At 39.6% G+C, this 19,845-nt stretch overlaps 1 protein-coding gene across 1 annotated transcript in view; it reads right to left on the bottom strand.

Annotated features, from left to right (window-relative positions):
* Positions 1-3,850: 3,850 nt before the first annotated feature.
* The window catches only part of LOC122531284, a 54,727-nt gene continuing 38,732 nt past the window's right edge, over positions 3,851-19,845 (bottom strand). The window contains exon 5 of the mRNA XM_043659089.1: positions 3,851-4,354. Coding sequence (XP_043515024.1) covers positions 4,251-4,354 — 104 coding nt within the window. The 3' untranslated portion in view covers positions 3,851-4,250. The remainder of the gene's footprint in view (positions 4,355-19,845) is intronic.

The raw sequence follows: 19,845 nt of genomic DNA, 5'->3' as shown, positions 1-19,845 counted from the left end.
AATCTCTCGAATTTTTTTTCTTTAAAAGGAAACTCCGTTGCAAGGAATATCTAAACGAAGGGATTGTAAATGAATTTGAATTTAGTCTTAAATTTAGAAGCGCTTGGAAGAAAGAATATCTCGCAAGCACCGAAAGCTAATAAAACTAATAAAAATCGTCGATCAGAGGAATTCGTAAATTTGACGAGGTCGCGAAACTTCCTGACTTTTACCTCGCGTATTTTCCCGAAATTCGCGAAATATTTTCGTACATATAAAATAGAATAAGAATAATAGGATGATCATTGTACGCTGGGAGTCGCTAAACTTGCCACGCATTCCTTTCGAGTTTCCCCCTCGGATTTCGACGAGGAAGGAATTCCTCCATCATGCATTTCGAACCGGATAATGCACGTCTCATTCAAGAAACACAGAAAACGAAGCGTAAAACTCGATATGCCGGGGAAGATATGGGAGAATCTACGAGCTTCCTTCCGAAAACGCTCGCCATCCTGCTACGTTGTAATATCAGAATTTCTTTCCGTTGAAACTACAGGCATCCGCGACAGAAAGAGAGAAAAAGAGAGGAAGAGGAGGAGGAGGAAAGAGAAAGATAGAGATAGAAAGAGAAAGAATCCCCTGTCAATATTGGCCCCCGTTACAAAATAATGCCAACGCGTCTCCTTTGTTGAAGCTGAAAGCTTCATACTTGGACAAAAGCGAGCGAAACACACGCGCGCTCGTACGATATCCTCTCTCCTTTGCTCCTGTCCTTCATGTTTTCGATTTATCCAAAAAGAAAAAAATATCAGACGTATCGGAAAAATTCGAGAGAGGGCTAATTAAATTTCTCAACGTAGCTCCCGCGTGTCCAGTGGGCTATTTTTTTTTCTTTTTTTTTAATATCTAAATGACCGAAGGAAATGGATGAACGTGAAGGAAGTGGAGAACTGAAAGAATCTCCAGTTTCGAGAAAATCGGACAGATACATCAGATAAAATATTAGAAACGTAGAAAAAAAAAAAAAAAAAAAAAAACAAAATCGCATATCCGTCTCTCGCTTTGAATTAGACGATACGCGATATTATTCTAAAACGTGAAATAGCACGAAACTGTGTCTTTTTTTTCTAACATTTTTGTAACACTACGTAAGTTTCTGTAAATTCTTTTGCGAACAATACGACCGTACGAGGTAGGAGGGAGCAGTTTCTTTGACGATGCAAATCGATATGGCAATTGAATTCTGAGATACGGCGCTTCAAAGGCCGCGAAATGCGAACGAGAGAATTGACCTACATTTTCTCCCTCTTTTTTTTTTCTTCTTTTTTCTCGAAAATGTCGCTGCAGCAGTTGTGGGCAGAAGGACGTTGACAGTTGTTGGTCAACAGCGGTCTTCTGGGGTAGGTCAGCGAGGGAGGGGGTGCTCGAAAGTGTAACCAGGACAGAAGAAATAAAATATATGAAGTGGTAACCCTTCGGACGACAGACGATATTTCAATGGCCAAAAGTCGTATCCGAGTCGCCGAAAGAAAAGCGTTCGAAAGAAGAGTCCTCTCTGTCCCCTTGCGAGAAAAATCCAGGTGCTTTTGAAACGTTAATTGTGCCAAGTTTCAGTTGTTTTTTCAAATATGGTCGACAAAGTCAACGTTTTATCAGTTTGTTTATAGAGTTTATTAGTGTAAATGAAACGTGAAACTGGCCTGCAACAATTTGTAAAACTAGAGAAATGATCGGGAAACGTAGAATACATAATAGGAAATTGAACGTTCAACATGTAGTAGAATTTTTAACAATTCGATATATACATTAATAAAAATCTGAACAATTGTCAAAGTAGGAAATTCTCTTCGGTAAAACGTGCTCTCGCATCTCGCAGAATGATTCGCCGGACAATTAAGAGATGCATCCGTCGGGAAACTTGGTTTGCCAAGAACGAACGAACTCGCTGTAGTTGCTGGAACGATCGCTTTTTCATCTTGTAACAATTACAATGTACATAATCGTCCCTACGTATGTAGTAAGTCGCGAACATACACATCGAATTACCATTATTTCGGGGCACCACGTTCACGCCGCGTTAGTTACACGTTTACAATTTTTCTCTCTCCTCTTGCTCTTACAGTTTTCTTTTTTTTTTTCTTTTTCATTGCACATCGTCACTCACGGTTACACCATGTTTACACAACGTTACTTCGGAATACTTTGGTTTTCCTTACTTTTCGACGACACTAGTAACGCAGTAGTAATTTGCAAGTTATTACACATATCGAACCTGGGATACTACGACGACGTTTTTTTTTTCTTTTTCTTTTTTTTTTTTTTTTCGCTTCGATTAGTGTTCCTCACCTATTGGTTCGCGGGAAATTCGCGATTTCACGGAATGCGAGACCGGCCGCCAACAGAGTTCCTTCATCGATGTTTCTCTTCCACTGACTGAACTGAATTTTTTAAAACGCGCCGGCAGGGAAATCTCTGTAAACTGAATTCTCCGCAGAAGTGAATTTCGAAGAAGCTTTCTTCCCTCTCGTGAAAATTTCATTTGATCGTAACAATTCGTCGAGCAACGATCGATCGACGAATACACCGAAAACAAATCTCGATCGACTTTCGATGTCGAGAAGTCGTAGACAGAGAGTTAATCTTCAATGACTGTTTTTTTTTTTTTTTTCTTCAGGTGAATTCTTCGAGTTGACCAAAAAATCGTATTAAAAATTTACGTGTACTCGGAACGGTAATTTTTATACAAATCGTTTCAACTAGCGGCAGTTCAGTACGTTTGTTCATTTGTAACACTCTTATTTGTATAGGTTTGAGCATCGTTACTTATGTATAATACGTTACGCGTTATTATTATATTTTGCTATTGTACTTCCTGTCGGGGAAAGATGAAGAATTCGGTTCCACGGTTTCATAAAAAAATTCTGAGTCGAAAAGTTTCACAATGTTTGCGAATTGAAAACTCTTCGTAAACTTCGTTCAACGTCACGATGTTCTGCATTATTTACATCTGCAATTTTTTTTTTTTTTTCAGTCATGTCCGTATTGTCCGTACAATTCGCAATTTGCAGCCGTCGTCAAATAATTCACTTCAAACCGTTTCAATTATTTGCTGCGCCCCTAATTAAGTATGACTTGTTGATTATAAACTGATACGCAATATCACATAATTATATTGTTACCTCTTCGGTTTCCAATATTTTGCATAATAATTAATTACGTTAAATTGCAACGTGCTTTTACTACAACGTGCATGTATTAAGCACGCGTGTGTGCAACAGGATACGGTATGATAATTTATTTTAAAAATAACGTTGTAAAAAAATACAGTGCAGAGCCGCAAGGGAATGGTAATAATTCCGTGGAATTATACGTACGTACGTCTGACAATACACGCGTTTCTTTCTTGTTTTCTCAGCTCTTCCCTTTACGAAACTTTCTTTCAAAAAGAAAAAAAAAAAAAAAAAAAATTGCAGATGAAAATAACGAAATACGATGAACAGAACAGCTTCCCTCGACGTATCACGGTATACGCACGTACGAATATGAGAACAGCATTAAATCCCGCGTCTCCGGAAAACTAAACTTGTTTGCGGAACTTCTAATGGAGATTTCGAAACGATTCCATTTTAATCCATTCGCACTTTTCGATACCGGATACCTTGTTATTACGTATTTATCCGACTTTTCTATAGTACATTATATAATACTTTGTCGTTTCATAAAATGTCGTAACATCGAATGTTATCCGTTATGCTTCGAACAGAATTTTCAAGTGTAAAAATATCAAACACCAACTATCACGAGGTGATCAAGAAATTTTTGTTCCTCAGACTCGATAAGAAAGAAATTAAAATTACCTGTATCGATACGTCATACGATGAAAAAAAAGAAAACTTTCTCACCGGTCAACTTCCCTTTTTTTTACTTTATCACCTTGCATGCAAGAAAGCTTCTTCGTCGATGATCGTTCCGGTTGCGTGCTCGGTCGTCTCGACTTAAATTTCGATCAAGGTACAAACAGGATACTTGATGGGGGAGGGGGAGAAGGTGGCTACGTCTTATTGTGTCCAACGACGATCCATCGAGTTTCACTTAATGCTCGCGTTATAATGACACTCGCACGCTTCGATTTACACGCGCTTTCTCATTCTCACTTTCTCTCTCTTTCTCTCTTTCATTCGCGCACGCACGCAACTACATACATGCGGAAAGTGCACACGCAGGGGCAGACAGGTCGGTGACACACGCACGTACACGTACGAGAACACACATTATCTCAATTGACCCAAAAAGAAGGCGAGCATTACGAGGACCGTCTTCGATGTTGGCGAGCCTGCTGCCGTGTTCCCGTGCTGCATTGCAGCTGGATGCTCCCCTGGAACAAGAACAACGAACGCTGGATTAGTCTGTGTCTGCCCTGCACTTCCGGTTCCAACCGGAACGCTCGCTTCTTTTCTCTGTTTTTTCCTTTCTTTCTTTTTCCCTCTTTCCCCACCGGCTTGCAGGGGACAGAGAAAACTGGGTGGGACGTGGGTTTTATACGTTTTTCTGCTGCTACTTTCTTTCTCCTGGGAAGGGGGGGGGGGAGGGGCGTTCGCATCTTCTCTGCTCTTTTTCTCTCTTTCTTAAAGCCGCCTTTTTATTCCATTCTTTTTTTCGGTTTTAAGGTTAAGTATTACGTACTCGGAGAGATTATGAGGCGACCAACGCGGGGATTTTATAGAGATTTGGGTGTACATTTTAAGAGAGATGGAACGGGTCAACGAGTGTTTAAACCCGTTGCGCTGGCAACTGGTTCGCGGACCATAACGAGTGACCGAACCGTGTACAATACAATCGTCGCTTTCTCTCTCCTTTGAATCACACGTCGGTGTGATATCGCTGGATAGAAATTATCGAGAAGTAATAAACTTGTTATTTGTTTTGCCTGGGTTACATTTAAATGTACTTAAAACTGAGGAAATGTTGCAATTTGGGGTAGAAAAATTCTCGACGTCCGTGGCAAGAGGTTAACGGAGCAGTGTGCAATATTTGCCGTTCTGACGTCGAGATGGAGACCTTTTACAGCAGAATTTTACTTTTACGTAAAATTATTTTGCTATTGATCTCGATACGAGCCTCGCTCGTGATAAAATTAGATTAGCTATATATCATCACTTAGGTTTCTTATCGCATGAAATATTCAATATTTCTGTTGTTGGATTCAAGACTTCGACACGAGTATGTTAATCGCCGTGAAAGCAATCTGTTATGATTTAAATTGTTCTGTACTCCACGATTCCCACTCCATTTTTACCTCGAGTTGGAGATTTGTATTCGCATTCACAACGTTGAAGATTGAAGTCTCTCGAGTCACTGTTTTCTGACAGTCGGAAGAACTTCCGTCCGGCAAGAATGAGATGACCGCTCTCATTAAATGGGTCATAGTTAGATAGTGGAAGCTCGGAGGTATAGGACAAAAAACGCTCGGCCTGCTCTTTCCAAATAGTCTCGAGAGTCGTAAAACTCATGAAACATAAACATCTTGCCTCTGGCTTAAATGGACAAAGTTTCGAAGAGAGCGCAGAGACATACTTGAAACGAGAACGAAATTCGCGGAGACATAGAGTCCACGAGTGGCTTAATTTTTGAGGCATCGCCGTGTCGTTTCGAACCGCACGCGTCAGGCGTGCAAAAAAACATTAACATCGTGAAAAGCGACCTTACTTCTCAATTTTCAACCTTTGCTCTTTGCTGCCGCGCACTTTTCATATTAATTGTCGGAGTTTCGCCGACAGTGCATATAATTTTCAGGTGTGATAACTGTACGTTGCACCGAAGTGGTAATAATGCTCACGTACGTTTATTTCATTTTTTCAAAGCTGTATTGATTTAATTGTCAATTCTATATATATAGGTTTTAAATACTTAGGTATTTCATTTATAATACTTGGTACTCATCGAATACTATTCTCAATAAATATTTCTTCGTTTAATAATAATTATCGTCGTCCGATGAAGTCAAGCTCAGTTTACAATCGGCATGCAAAAAATGTCTTTTTGAAAATAAATTCACGTCGCAGTCCGAGAAACCGTGTTGAAACAGAGGAAAGCGAGTTTGTCCGCTCAAGTGGAATCCCCATTCTTGATTGATTTCTCGCTAATTGCAGCAAGTTCCTCTAGTTCCGTTCGTTGACGGGATAAACCAGAGAATTACTGCTATCGGCTGCAGGAGCACCAGCGATGTATACCAGATTAGATGTCCATTTCGTATAGGCAATTAGATAGTAATTGCGCGTAGCAGGTCTCACCGTGTTGTAGATAAATCGAGCAACGCGTAACAAAAGCCGGCTGTTTCTCGATTACGAGAACTTTCAGTTATTCAACTTCCCTGGCACCGTTCGTTCGATACATCGTCTATGGTATATTGTCGTCGTTTCTCTTTGTTGGCCGCGTTCACAATTTTCTTTTTTTATTTTCTCACGATTAGCTCGCGAAAAACTGCTCGCGGCAATTTTCACTATGGATTTGTTGTTTGGTCAGCGCGAGGGGAGAGTAAAGTTGAAACTGATTCAGAGTCGGAATCTTTGACTCTTGTCTTTGAATCTCTGTCGAGAGAGCCATTGTTCTTTTAATTGAGGAGAGCAAATGTGAATTGGAGTAAAATGTGAAAGTTTTTTTAAACACGTTGAGAACGATGATTCCGTTTTGCAGAATGCGGATGCGATCACGATCGTTTGAATTTTGAAAGTTAGGAATTCGAAAGCTTTCACCGAGCGAGATTTTAACAAACAGATCTGTTTACAAGCCACAGAACGCTATGCGTTTCAGAGAATAGTAGCAATTAACAAGTGCAAAGTCGATACGTTACGCGAAACCCGAAATAACAAATCAACCATATTTCGATCATTATATCGCGTTACACATACATCACGCGTTCCAGTTGTCGTTTACACATTGCGTTACTGATGTTTAGACTGTAAATTTCACTTCTATAAATGAACGCAGCACCCACTGACTTATTGAATGGAAGTGGAATTATTGATTGGCTCGGCTGACATAGTAAATTAAACGTTAGTTCCGATTTATAGTTTAGTTTGCTACAGTGTTTCACGTTTCTTTCGCTTCGTTTGCTACCATCGTTTCGTCCCTCGTGCGTGAATCTGTAATTTAGCGGACAGTGATCATTCGCCAACTCGATTCACTGAATTTCAATCTCCGATACAAATTCCACTTATGTGAATTTCAATTTCAATCGTAAAACGTTCTTTCGCAAATTAATTTCGCTAGATAATTTCAAATTGACTCCCAATTTCTCGTGATGACCGGAATTGTTTTGTTTCCCGATTACAAATTTTTACGGGGGTATAATCGACGATCGAAAGCGGCCTTTAGACCCATTTTCACGCTGATCCGCGCCACGCAACCAAAATTGGAATGATTTTATTATTTGAACAATTTTCACCACGAACGTCCGTCATGTCCATTTTGGGGAGCAGATATTTTTTTCCTCATACGAAGCACAGGAGAAATAAAATAAGAAGAAAAATTTTTAGATAGACGAGCAACTTGAAAACACCCTTGAAACCAGACATTGACGAACAAGCTCAGTGTTCTCATCAAAAATTTTCATATTTCCTTCATTAATATAAATATATTATTTATTTGATTAATATATAATTCATTAATGTAAATATATTTAATCAATATATAATTCATTAATGTAAATTTTTATTTAATTAATATATGATTCATTAGTGTAAATATATTTAATTAATATATAATTCATTAATGTGTAAATATATTTAATTAATATATAATTCATTAATGTAAATATATTTAATTAATATATAATTAATATATAATTCATTAATGTAAATATATTTAATTAATATATAATTAATATATAATTAATATATTCTTCCAATCAATTGTATTGTTTCACTGTAAAAGTTCAGTTTCAATATCCTTCGTTAATAATGTAGGTTACACCGAATTGATAAAAAAAGAAAAGTGATCTCAGGAAGTGATCTGAAAGGACACCCGATTGTCCCAGAGGAAAGCAGATTACACGGGGAGAGAGAAGCTCGAGGATTTGTCGGTTGGCAATTGGCGGCAGCCGACCATAGTCTGTCGTCGATCTATTCTAATGGACGCCAAAAACCTCTCTCTAACCCAAGCGAGGTCTGCGCGCGTCACTGATAATAGAATATTTAATCATTCCGACAGGCCGGTCGAAATCGCGTCGGAAACTACGTGAGCCTCGTACCGAATGCTTTTAATTATCGACGTTAACTAATTATATTTCGAGCGCGGGTGTTGTACGCGTCGTGGCTGGAAGGGTAACGATCCACATTCCCGGCACGAGTATCCCGGCTGGAAGCGTCGAATTACTCGTATGATGTCTCTGCCGGACGCAATTCCATAATTGACCGTCTAATCCTAATCGATGCTCTAATTCCTGTTCTGTCGTGACGGTTTAAAGGGACCCTCCGTTGCCCCTGCGAAATTGACGACCCGCCCGATTAACGTTCCGTGTCTTAATTCCCGCTGAGAGAAAGGGGGATTCACCTTGCTGATCGTCGACGTGGCTGGCGATATATCCATCGATCTCACGTGATTGCAGAAACGAAGACTCAAGCTTGGAACTATGATTATTTTTAGGCTATTTTAATTTACGTTACAGTTCGAAAGTTCATCTTTTTAAAAGGCAAATCGATCGACCTCACTTTCCCTCAATTTATGGATTTTATCGATTCAGACTCACAACGACTTGCTTTCATGAGAGTAAACCGATCAAGTACAACTATAGTAAACTGAGAGTTGGACTATGTTTTTTTTTTTTTTTTTTTAATTTCAGTGGCATTTCCGAACAGGTTCGATCGAAAGAGAAAGAGTTTCAGTAAATCAATCAAAAGGTGAAACAAAAGTCAGATGTTTTTTTTCGAGAGGCTGAGAATTATTTTCAAGTTTACAAATTATTTTCTTTCCTTTTTTTTTTTTTTTTTTTTTGGAGAAAAAGGGAAAGTGATTAATTCCGAAGATTGACACGGTGTCCAAATTCTGTGAATTGCTTAGATTAATTATTGCAAATTTCTATCGAAGCTAACTATTTTGCGTATTACTAGAACTGCTAATTGCGACACCATTTGGTCAAGGGAATGGGAATAAAATAAAACGTTGATTAAAGCAAAATCAAAAATAGTTTGTTTGCTCCTTTGCGTCCTTTCTCGGCTCGAGGAAAGGGAACGTTACTGACGAAATTTGAAAATATTCCACGTCGGACGTTAACACAACGTTACTAAATTTTTTAGAAAAGTTTTTACTAACAAAGTCGACAGTGCTCAAATACGGCGTAATAATTTCCAGAATTAAATTCGTAGACTCTACCGCGAGATAAGATAAAAAATCCAGAATAACATGCTTAACGCGTTTCCTTTCAACCGCAGCTTTCTCGAACGAATCAAAATCATCAGAGCTCTGTTTAGTAGATTAAGTGCTTAACTGACCAGCCTGCTTAAACAGCGTTAATTTGTATAATACATTAGCGAAACAAATTTCAGAAATAACCTTGGAATGGAAGAAAAAGAACTTTAAAACTAGCGATAAGGTATTTTCCGATTACTTTGACAAAACGAAAAAACACGATTTACGAGATGACATTGACACACATATATATATATATATATATTCGTATGCACCGTCATAACGTGAAAATCCGCCGTTAGATCGAGAGGTCTATTTAAAACTGCGACAGTGTGAACTCTGCCTGCGAACGACACAGTATCCAACTGTATTTCGTACGATGCGAAACGTATCGATGCGTTTCTATTTACAAGTAAATTATATCGCCGCGATACGTCGATACATTTTGTTTATTTATTTATTTATTTATTTATTTTGATTTCAATTCGCGCGACTATTCGAATATAAGTGTAGAGTCGAATATAAGTAGTAGTGTCGGTGGCGCGATATTTTCGCTGGAAATTACCAGGTAAGGGGATGCAGCTTGTTACGGAACACTGGGGAAGCTCGTCACGAGGCTGGCCACGTCACGTAAATCGTATTGCGCGTGATGTGCAACTACAAGTAAGGTGTATGACGGGTTGAAATTAGTAGCGAAAGCAAGTCCCCCCTGGCTCTGCGCCGAAAATACATGGCAATTTTATTTCTGCGCGACACGTGGAACCGTGGAGGAGGAGCGCCGGAAAAAATGAAGCGCCTCCTCATAAAAAAATAAATCACGAACCCTTGTTAAATAACAGATTGAAGCAACGCTTGGAAAGAAATCATGAGAGATTTTTTCGAAATTTTTGTCGAGAAAATCATCTATTTCTCTCTGAAAAAAATGAGAGTGGAGAAGTTGGCGTTTCAAGTTGGCGAGGTTCTTTTTTGAGAGTTTGAGACTTACGGGGCAGCCAAAAGTAATGACGTTTTTCTTTCTCAAATTTAATGTACATTGCCATCTAGTGGCGATGATTTAACTTATTAGCATAACCTGTACTCTAGTTAAACATATATATGGAAATGTAGTGTTCTTGTTAAATTTCGAGCGAATCCTATAAGAATGGGAGAGCAAAGTTTGGATAAATTTCATATTAGACATTTGATGCTTCGTGAGCTTTGAAAGCATAATCACGCCTTGGCTATGAGAACGTGTCAGCGTTGGTTTCAAAAATTTGCGAACTGTTTCTTTTCAATCAAATCTGAAAGACTGTTTGTTTCTACTTTAAAGTCACCCTCATTTTACAGAAATAGAATAGAAAGTTTGTCAGAGAGATGAACGAAGATTGTCAACGATGGAGATTATATATTATAGATTAAAGTTGCATTATACTAACTCTTAAATGAAATAAAATTTTGCACAGCATGAAAAAAAAAAGACGACATTACCAAGTACAAACAGCTGTCGCTGTTTGACGTAGATTTCATTTATTGATGAATCGTGTCTCAATTCTGCACTGGAGAAGGACCACCGATCGAAAATATTCCAAATTTCGTGAACGTCGAAATTTTTTTCGCGCTACGGTTCACCTTATTATCTCCACACCGCGCCAGATATTGCACGCGGTTGTTCTTCTATCCAATTTACATCTCATTACTCGCCGAGAATTTCGCCCAACTATTTCTGAAATCAGGAACAAAAGTTTCATCGGCATATGGCAAGACTCCCTCGTTTCCATTCCACGCTCGCCGTCGCAGCTATTTTCACCGCTGCTTTCATTTCCCTCTCTCGGCAAACAATTAACTTTTTTACGAATCGTCGCCGGTGTCGATCAACGAACGGGTGAAAATTCGAAGGGGAAACATGTAAATTGGGATATTTATCTTGCCGCCGCGGCGAACGCGGTTCATCAACCACGGGACGAGAGACGAATTCGTGCACTTTGCTCGAGGTAATTGCGGTTCGAAACGAACTCCGCAGCTCGTTTGCGCCGGACTCAAGTGGCAAGAAACGCGGCTTTTGATGGTGAAAGATCGCGGCTGATCCGTCTTTGCGGAGTTTGCATATTAGCTTCCATTTCCGATGTAAATCAATCCTTTGTTTTCTTGTCTCGCGTCTTGTCAGACGTCGTTAGAATAACTTACGTACGTACGTTGAGCCACGAGAGAGCAGTATTTGCACGCACGTTAAACTTGCGTTGCGTAAAACATTTTCAAACTTCATTAGCATGTGACTGCTAATTGGTGAAATTTGAAACCAATGGAAATTGCCAGTATTGGTATTCGCAAAGAAGAATGCTTCGGGGGAGAGACTGAACGTTTTTCACGATAATATTGCGATGCTAATTCTAATAACAATCCGAATTTTTATACACAGAGTGACCCGATCAATAGTCCTTTTGAACTATTTGCTACAGAGAACAATCTTTCAAACAAAACTCACTTTGTTGTTCATCTTTTTCTTTTCTTTAAATAAAATCAATACAACTGTATATTTTTGAGTCCTTGTAGTCAAGACGAATTCAGAGATACCTACATAAACGTTTGTGTTGCAAGGTCACAAACCTTTTCTCTCTATAGCGAATAGTTTAAGAGAAAATTGCACGATTGTCTTCACATAGGACACCCTATGTATAAAATGAATAAAATTCTCAATAGCCGAGCAAATTCGAAAAATTTCACCTGGACCGGCGACGAGCGTTTTATTTACGAAATGTCGCGCGATTGCGTGACTTTATCTGCAAGCCGTATCTGTGAAACCTAATTCTCTCTAATTACCGGCTCTCTCTAATTTTTCTCTCGCTAATGGCTCGAATTAAATGAATTCAAATACCCCTTTAACAAGTACAATTACCAGCAATTCGCCGAAGATAATTATCTCTCTTTCTCTGCCCTCTGGCCACTTTTCTAGCCGCGTTTTCGAGCGGAAAAAGGCCAAAAGATAAAGGGTCGAGGGCCGAGAAAAATAGTCGGCCGCCGAGCGGAGAGAAAGAGAGAGAGAGAGAGAGAGAGAGAGAGAGTCAAGTACACTGATAAGCTGCAGGTACGTAGACAGAATGAGAGAACAAAAGAACGAGAGCGGATGATATATAGGGAGTAACAAGCGATAAGGGAAAGCCACTTATGGGAAAGAAAATTGTCCATGACTTACGGTGGTATCCCTTTATATCCGTTGCTCTGCTTAAAAGCTGATTAATAGTTGCCCGACGTGTAACTGGTAGAATCTGCTTCATCGTTTGTAGCTTCGATCTTTCCTTTCCATTCGATTTGACATACTTCTTTTCGCGGGTTAAAATCAAGCGAGTTAAAATTAAAACGCGCTGAAAGTACGATTTGATCGTTTGATCGTATTTTTCTTACTTGTAAAATTCTCAAAACTTGTAAAATTGCTCTACTCTGGCTAACTTCGGCAGCGGGCGAGATTGCCGAAGTTGATAATTTTACGCGTATCACGCTCAAACTGAATCGCGGCGTGATATTTCCTTGAAATCGGAGAGCTCTCTCAGCGAACTCTCGCACGTTGGAATAACGTTATAAACGAACATGAATGTAACATGATTAATATGGATATCCATCATGCGCGCTGGATCTGAAAAGACAGGGTGTATACATAGTCGTATTGTAACAACAAGATAGATTTCAGTGGCAGTTTCTTGCTGCCGAGTTGCAACAGAGTGCAGCTCTTGATGGATCTCTGACGTAAACTAATTGCTATTGACACGGCGAGTCAAGTTGCATGTAACAAGCAACAAGCCCGGTGACAAAAGACGGATCGACTACGAGATTTGAAAAAGAGAGAACCCTTTAGAACATCTGGGGGAATATTTGTTGAATTGCTAATGACGCAACCGAGCGAGAGAGGAGAAATTCATAAGAAGTAAAAAAGAAACATGGAGGAAGGATTCCCACGAAGTGAGGATACACAGAGGAGCGGCGATCCCGGGGCTCGTTATTCACCTTAATTAAGCGTGATTCATCAGGAAGCATGCACAGTTTGTAGGAGGACGAATCTTTCGCCTCGAAACGGAGAAGAGAGCCACGAACCGATTCGTCTTCATTAATTACACGCGGCGCGTACGAGCCACGGAGCCTTTGAAGCCGGTGACTGGCTGTATTATTTCCGCGGATGCATCAAAGCCGTCACGTTCCACGACTAAATTAATTCTAGCAAGATCAGGCAAGCTTCCTGTCCAAGGTCAGTCGCCCGGGCACCAGGAGGGAAACCAGAAACCAGAAACAAAGCACTTCCGATCGGATCGGTCGCTTCGAAGACGATATAATTTTTGAAGTTATTCGATACTTGGAAACAACACAAGTGTAGAAGTTTTCATTCACGCATTTTTGCGAAAAATTGTTTAAATCTCGAAGGGCATGCTGCTTTTATAGATGAAATTACAAATTTGTCATATTTTCATCACTTTGATGGTTCTAACTCGCTTATTCCACTTTTTAAATGTTTATTGTTAAACAAATTTCCAAGTACCAAGGTAACAGAAAAAAGTAAAGTAAATACCGGAGTAATAGAAAATATGTATTCTATGATTGCAGAAAATTTCTATGGAGACACTGTATTTCTACAATTTTAATTGAACGTCTTGCGCTAGTAACTGATCCACGGACCATAACGAGTGACCAAATGCAATATGCAATAATTCGTCTTCTTTTTCAATTCATCGGCATGTCACTGGACAGAAATGACTAAGAAGTAACAAATTTATTATTTGTTTCGCCTGGGTTATGTTTCAATACAAAACTTGCTTAAAACTGAGGAGACATTGTAATCTTGGGCAATCCGAGTATTTTCAACGTGCGTGACACGTCACTCCGCAAGAGCGAAAAGTCACATCAGATTGTACATAGATGGTAGAATTAAAATATTCAACTCGATATTCAAGTATATACCGACATTCGTAAAATTGCTCCGTGATTCGACTCGATAATCACGCGTGGATTTGGTATCACGAGGGGAAAGAGAAGAGATGGAAATGAAAGAGCGACGTGGGCAAATTCGCGCCGGTTGGCTGATAGTTGGAAGGCACCCGGCGAGACGGTGGAAATCGGCAGGCTTTTTTCGGGATTCAACGACGCGCGATAAACCCAAAGCCTGTGCTCCCCTTTTTCGCGGGGGGAAGGGACCTTTGCGCCTTTGATCGGCTGCTACGAAATCAATGTCGGGTCAAAGAACCGCCGGGGTTGCTCCTACGACTCAATAGGACTGTTCTAAAAGGGCCAACCTCCCATCCACCCTCTCGCCCCTCACGGATGTATGACAGGCTGACTTTTCAAAAAGTTGCTGACTCGTGAAAATCGCTGGGAACTGCTGATCGGACGATTTCCATTGCTAGCTCCAACGTGGAACGTTTGTACACGTTTCGCTTAGGATATCGAATGAATTACCGATTAAGATGAATTAACGTTTCGCTCAGAATTTTGGACAATCACACGCGTCGCTGACTTTTCTCGTTCGTAAAGAATTTTTCGTTTGAGAGAATGATCCATTTTTGATCGTTTCTTTCATTCTTCCCCCCCCCCCCCTCGTAGCAATTTCGAAATCGGAAATTGTTATGAATTTTCGTTCCGAGGGTAAGAAGAGTACGAGGTTATTCGGGAACACTGTACCGTGGTAAATTAATAAGTAGACTATGCGAATATTCGCACGCGTGATTTGTGAATTTGGTGCGAAATTGAACACTAGATTTTGTATATTTTGCACGTTACGCGCATCGCTAAATTTCCCTATTAAAATAACAATTTGAAATCAATTTAACATCGTATTTGATCGTAGATTTACGCAGAATTAATTCTTGGAGTGCAACAGTCGAAACGTAATATTCCGAAATTACACGGGCGCGTCGAACTCTCGAAATTCCACATTTCGAAAATAATAAAAAAAAAAAAAAAATATACATAACAGTCTGTAACGATTACACATACCATCACGCTGTGCGTTGTTTGCGCAGTTGCAATCATTTTTTGGGAACAACATGTTGGAAAGATGGAAGAGAGTGCTTGTTGCAAATCGCAGATATTGGACCTACGTTTTCATAAATTTTTAAAAACACAGACCATTTAGCAGGAGTGGTAGAAGAACGTCGATAGACGTTGCGAGTAGGTTAGTAATTGAGAAAGAGGGAGAAACTATGACTTAAGAAAAAAAAATAGTAAAATATAAAAAAATTAGTTCTTGCCTTGAGACGACGAGAAATGTTCGAAAGGGGAGGCTTCTCTGCATTCTACGAAGCTAATTTCATTAGAGAAACGCCTCTGCAGCAATAATTGCGTAAATTTTCACCCGGCACAGTCTCTCCGAGATCATCTCGTGGCAATTACAGATTGTTTTAATGTAATTCTACCTTGTATTATACACGCTGCTGATCAAGCGTGATTAATTCGAGAGTGATGGATAGAGGGACGTGGATAATTCTGTGTTTTGAATCGCTCGCGATGAATTACAGATCGCTGATTACATTAACGATAACGGCGGGTAAAAATGGCCCTTGACGAGAAATTTACATGTTTAAACAGCCCTCCGTGTAGCGTGTTAAAAATTGAATAATTCAGCGAGTGTTGATTAACAAGGAGCGTTCCATCCTCTCTGCTGTATATTAATATGATCGTCGCGCGTTAATTTAAATTTGACGTTCGTAAAGTATTCGTGGTACGAAGTCGAGCACGTGCTAATTAATCAATAAATCGATAAATTCCGAGAAACTAATATACCGCAAGCTTCGAGCCAGAATATCGACAGAACTCTATCCAGCAAGCTGGGAAAATTTCCCCTTTCCGAGAAGGGAAGGAAGTTTCCCTGGGTGATTAAAACGAAACCGGCTATTGCCGGAATTACACAGGAAGTTGCGCAGTATCACTGGCCGGCGTGTAGCGGGCATTTTATCTTCATAAATCAATCAATCGGAAGCAATAGCTGAACATCGCCGCTGAAACGCATCGCCGATGGCTGAATTTCTCGTCGATCTCGGCTGGCAAGCAACAAGCCGGATAATCCGGCTGTTTTTCGGTCGATCGAGCCACGTTAATTACAGCGGCGCATCGCAAGATTACACGCAGCTCTTCGATACAGCGTTTCGCCGGCGTTTCGAACGAACTTTCGGGAATTTCGGAACGTTCCTGAATTCCCGCGGTTCCCTCCCCTCCCCATCTCGAGTGAACGAGCCTTCCCGGAACGAGCCACCTCGGCTCGGTTGCTGACTCGGGAAGAAAAACTCGTCGTTTCGGGAACATTTGGCTCGCGAGAGATCCTGTTTCCCAGTTCGCGCGATTCACGATTCACGATTTAACGACAGTTTACAGCCGGCAAATGACATTTGCAAGTGTAATTACCGACCACTGTCTCGAGACGGCATTTCTTGCACTACGGCAAGTTGTTAATGAGCGTTGATGGGAATTTTCGCTCGTTGCGGGTATAGTAGGTTGGTAAATGATATCCCTCGCGCAACTGTTTCGCGGTGTCTTAACGCCGGTCTTTTTAGTCGACTGTACCGAGACTCGAGTATTTCGAGCAGTTATATTGCAAGTTTGTGCATGTGAAATGTTTTCTATCTTTTTGAATTTTCGATTCAACCAGGATATTCTACAGGATGGATGGAAAAAAGGATTCGTAACTTCTCGCCGAAATAATAAACACGAGCCAGAAGCTTGATAGTTTCAAAGTTCTCGAGCCATTTGTTGTTTCGAATTGAAGCTATCGTATCTTTGTTATCTTATAATTTTTTCCTTTTTTTTTTTTTTGATTACGTGTTCTCCCTCCGTTTCTATGCTCCATATCTTTGTATTAAAGGATTACGTACTGTTTCAGAGATTCTCGGACGTGTTCCAACTTCTCAACCGAAACAAACAATCGTTTGTAACTTTCAAACGATTTATTAATTTCACGACCCATGTTTATTAGGACCTTTTCTCATGTTTCGGCAAGTACCATATATCCTAGAAGTTGCGTCAGATATCTTCCACTATGGAAGAAGAAATTTGCTACTAATGTTGGAACAATATAATTTCATTAATTTCCATTAAAATTATTGACATTTAATAATCACCAAAAAAAAATTTTTCGCCGGTAATCGATACTAGATTGTTGCCAATAATCGAGAAGAACTTTTGCCATCGACAGTGGTTACGAAGAGCCGAGAAAACTCTACGCAGAAAAATTTGGAAAACAACTACTATCCATTAACGTCGAGAATTTTTTCTACCAAACTGCAACATTTCCTCAGTTTTAAGTGTATTTAAATGTAACCCAGGCAAAACAAATGATAAGTTTATTACCTCTTAGTAATTTCTATCCTGTGACATCATACCGACAAAGTTCAAAAGAAAAAGAAAGTGACAAATTATTGTATACGGTTCGGTCACTCGTTATGGTCCGCAATCAGTTGTCAGCGCATTTAGCTTTAAGGAGGTATTCTAGTGTGAACTTTTGAAAACAATCCATTTTTTTTTTTTGCACATTCTTAAAAGACATAGTTTCGAAAATAAATCTCTGTAACCTTACATGCGAACTCCTAAAATTAACGAAGTTATGGTTGTTTGAAGGACGCAACGACCAGCTAAACTTTAAATGCATTTTTCTGGAAACTATGTTTTTCAGAACGGTGTCCATGATATCTCAAAATCTACTTGACCAATTGACTCGAAGTTTAGTACACGTGTGACTATAGCCAGAATCAGCCAAAATTTTACTTTTTATATTTTTTTAGGCTTCCAAAGTTTAACAAAAACATGCAAAAATCGATAATCGAACTTCAAAGTATCGCCACTTTTTTAATTACCGACTTTTTTCTTTTGTTTTGGTACCTGCTGGTAGCCAAACTCATACTAATTAAGAAACATTTACGTTTTTTCATTTCCGACAAGCAGAATGGCCGGAATCATGGACACCGTGAGACGAGCTTTTTTAAAAGGCGACTATGTTTAAGAATATGCCAACTAATTTCAACTTTTTTTGTCCCAAAAGATTGAAATACGTACAAATAAACCTTGTCAATTTGACTGCAAAAAGTATAATAGTTTCTTTGCAAAAAAATTTCCTAACAGAGTTAAAGAAAACACGTACTTTACACTAGAATACCCTCTTAATCGAGACAATTGAGCACTTTAGATCCTTTTCTTCGTGTTTAAATAATGCGCGGTGTCGGGACGAAAACCCTCGAAGGTCGAGTCGTAAAACGCGCGATCATTTTCTCGGCAGTTCGGCGAAGGGTGGCTACGCTGAGAGGTACAGTTTGGTTGATAATTCTGGCGGGGCAAAACGTCGTGACGGCGGCCCTTTTCCCCGAAAGTTTCCCAGTTGCGAACGGAACGACGCTTAAACGGTTTGTAAGAAGGCGAAACTCCGCGCGGAACGGCGCGCAATTACCGCGCGGTGCACGCGAGCCAGCAAGTTCGCTACCGTGAGGTTCAACATTTTAGGAGCAGCCGGCGAATTGAAATCCGCGAATTCGCCGAGTCGTTTCTGTTTGCAAACCTACGCCTCCTGGCTATACCGGGGGTTTAGATACAATACACGCTTTTGATACAATAACCAGCACCTCCAGGCGTATGTACGTTTCGTCTGCAAATCGAAATTTGACCGGCCGAACGAGGCAAAGTGTAACTCATCGAAGTTGAAATAATTACGAACGTTCGTTAATTTAGTTAATTTAATTTAATTGTTCGTTGTTGCGGAATTTTATAAATACACAAGGTTACTTGTAATTGTTTTAATTAACAGAAGGAAAGAGAGAGAGGGAGAGAGAGAGAGAGAGATGGAGAGAGAACTGTTGTGATACGTCAGCGTGGAGAATTTAATTTCTGAGCTTTCGCAAAATTTAATCACGATGGGAAACCTGAATTTAAGTAATTCGATCGTGAATTCCATTGTTTATCAGTCTGAAAACTTCGCTGATGCACCGTGTTAGTTTCGTATTGAAACACACGTCGAGTGTTATCTTTAATAGCCCTTGGGGGAACTTGGGAGAGTAAATTAATGTGCTCTCGGAAATTTGAATTGAAAGCCGGGAAGCTTAAATTGCGCGGTCAAAATATTACGTACGCTCGGAGAAATTGTACGGTATTTGTCTTGAATGCTCGTGTAAATGCGTAGCATTCAACTATGGCGCGTATTGTAGTTAGACAGATTTAGCTATAAAGATAGATGTTAAATACATTTTCGATCATGAATTGTGGATATATTTTTAGTAAATTGAAATATTCAGTCAGACTTTAATTAACTTCTTTTCTTCAAAAGATTATTTAATCTTTTCAATTTAAAAACTAAAGAGATAACGCTGCGTTGAAACGTAAGAAAGTTAACAAACGGCGAGGCATGTTGATAAGAATAAGAATAAAAGGTACCATTTTCTCCCCTCTTGGAGTATTTTTGTTCGTTCGTCGGTTTACAGTTTAATTTCGGACGAGATCCGAAACGTGGGAATTTTATTCGATACGTTT

This window comes from Frieseomelitta varia, unplaced genomic scaffold (assembly GCF_011392965.1).
Source record: "Frieseomelitta varia isolate USP_RPSP 00005682 unplaced genomic scaffold, Fvar_1.2 scaffold_382, whole genome shotgun sequence".
Lineage (NCBI taxonomy): Eukaryota > Metazoa > Arthropoda > Insecta > Hymenoptera > Apidae > Frieseomelitta > Frieseomelitta varia.
This window is presented reverse-complemented; position numbering and strand designations above follow the sequence as displayed.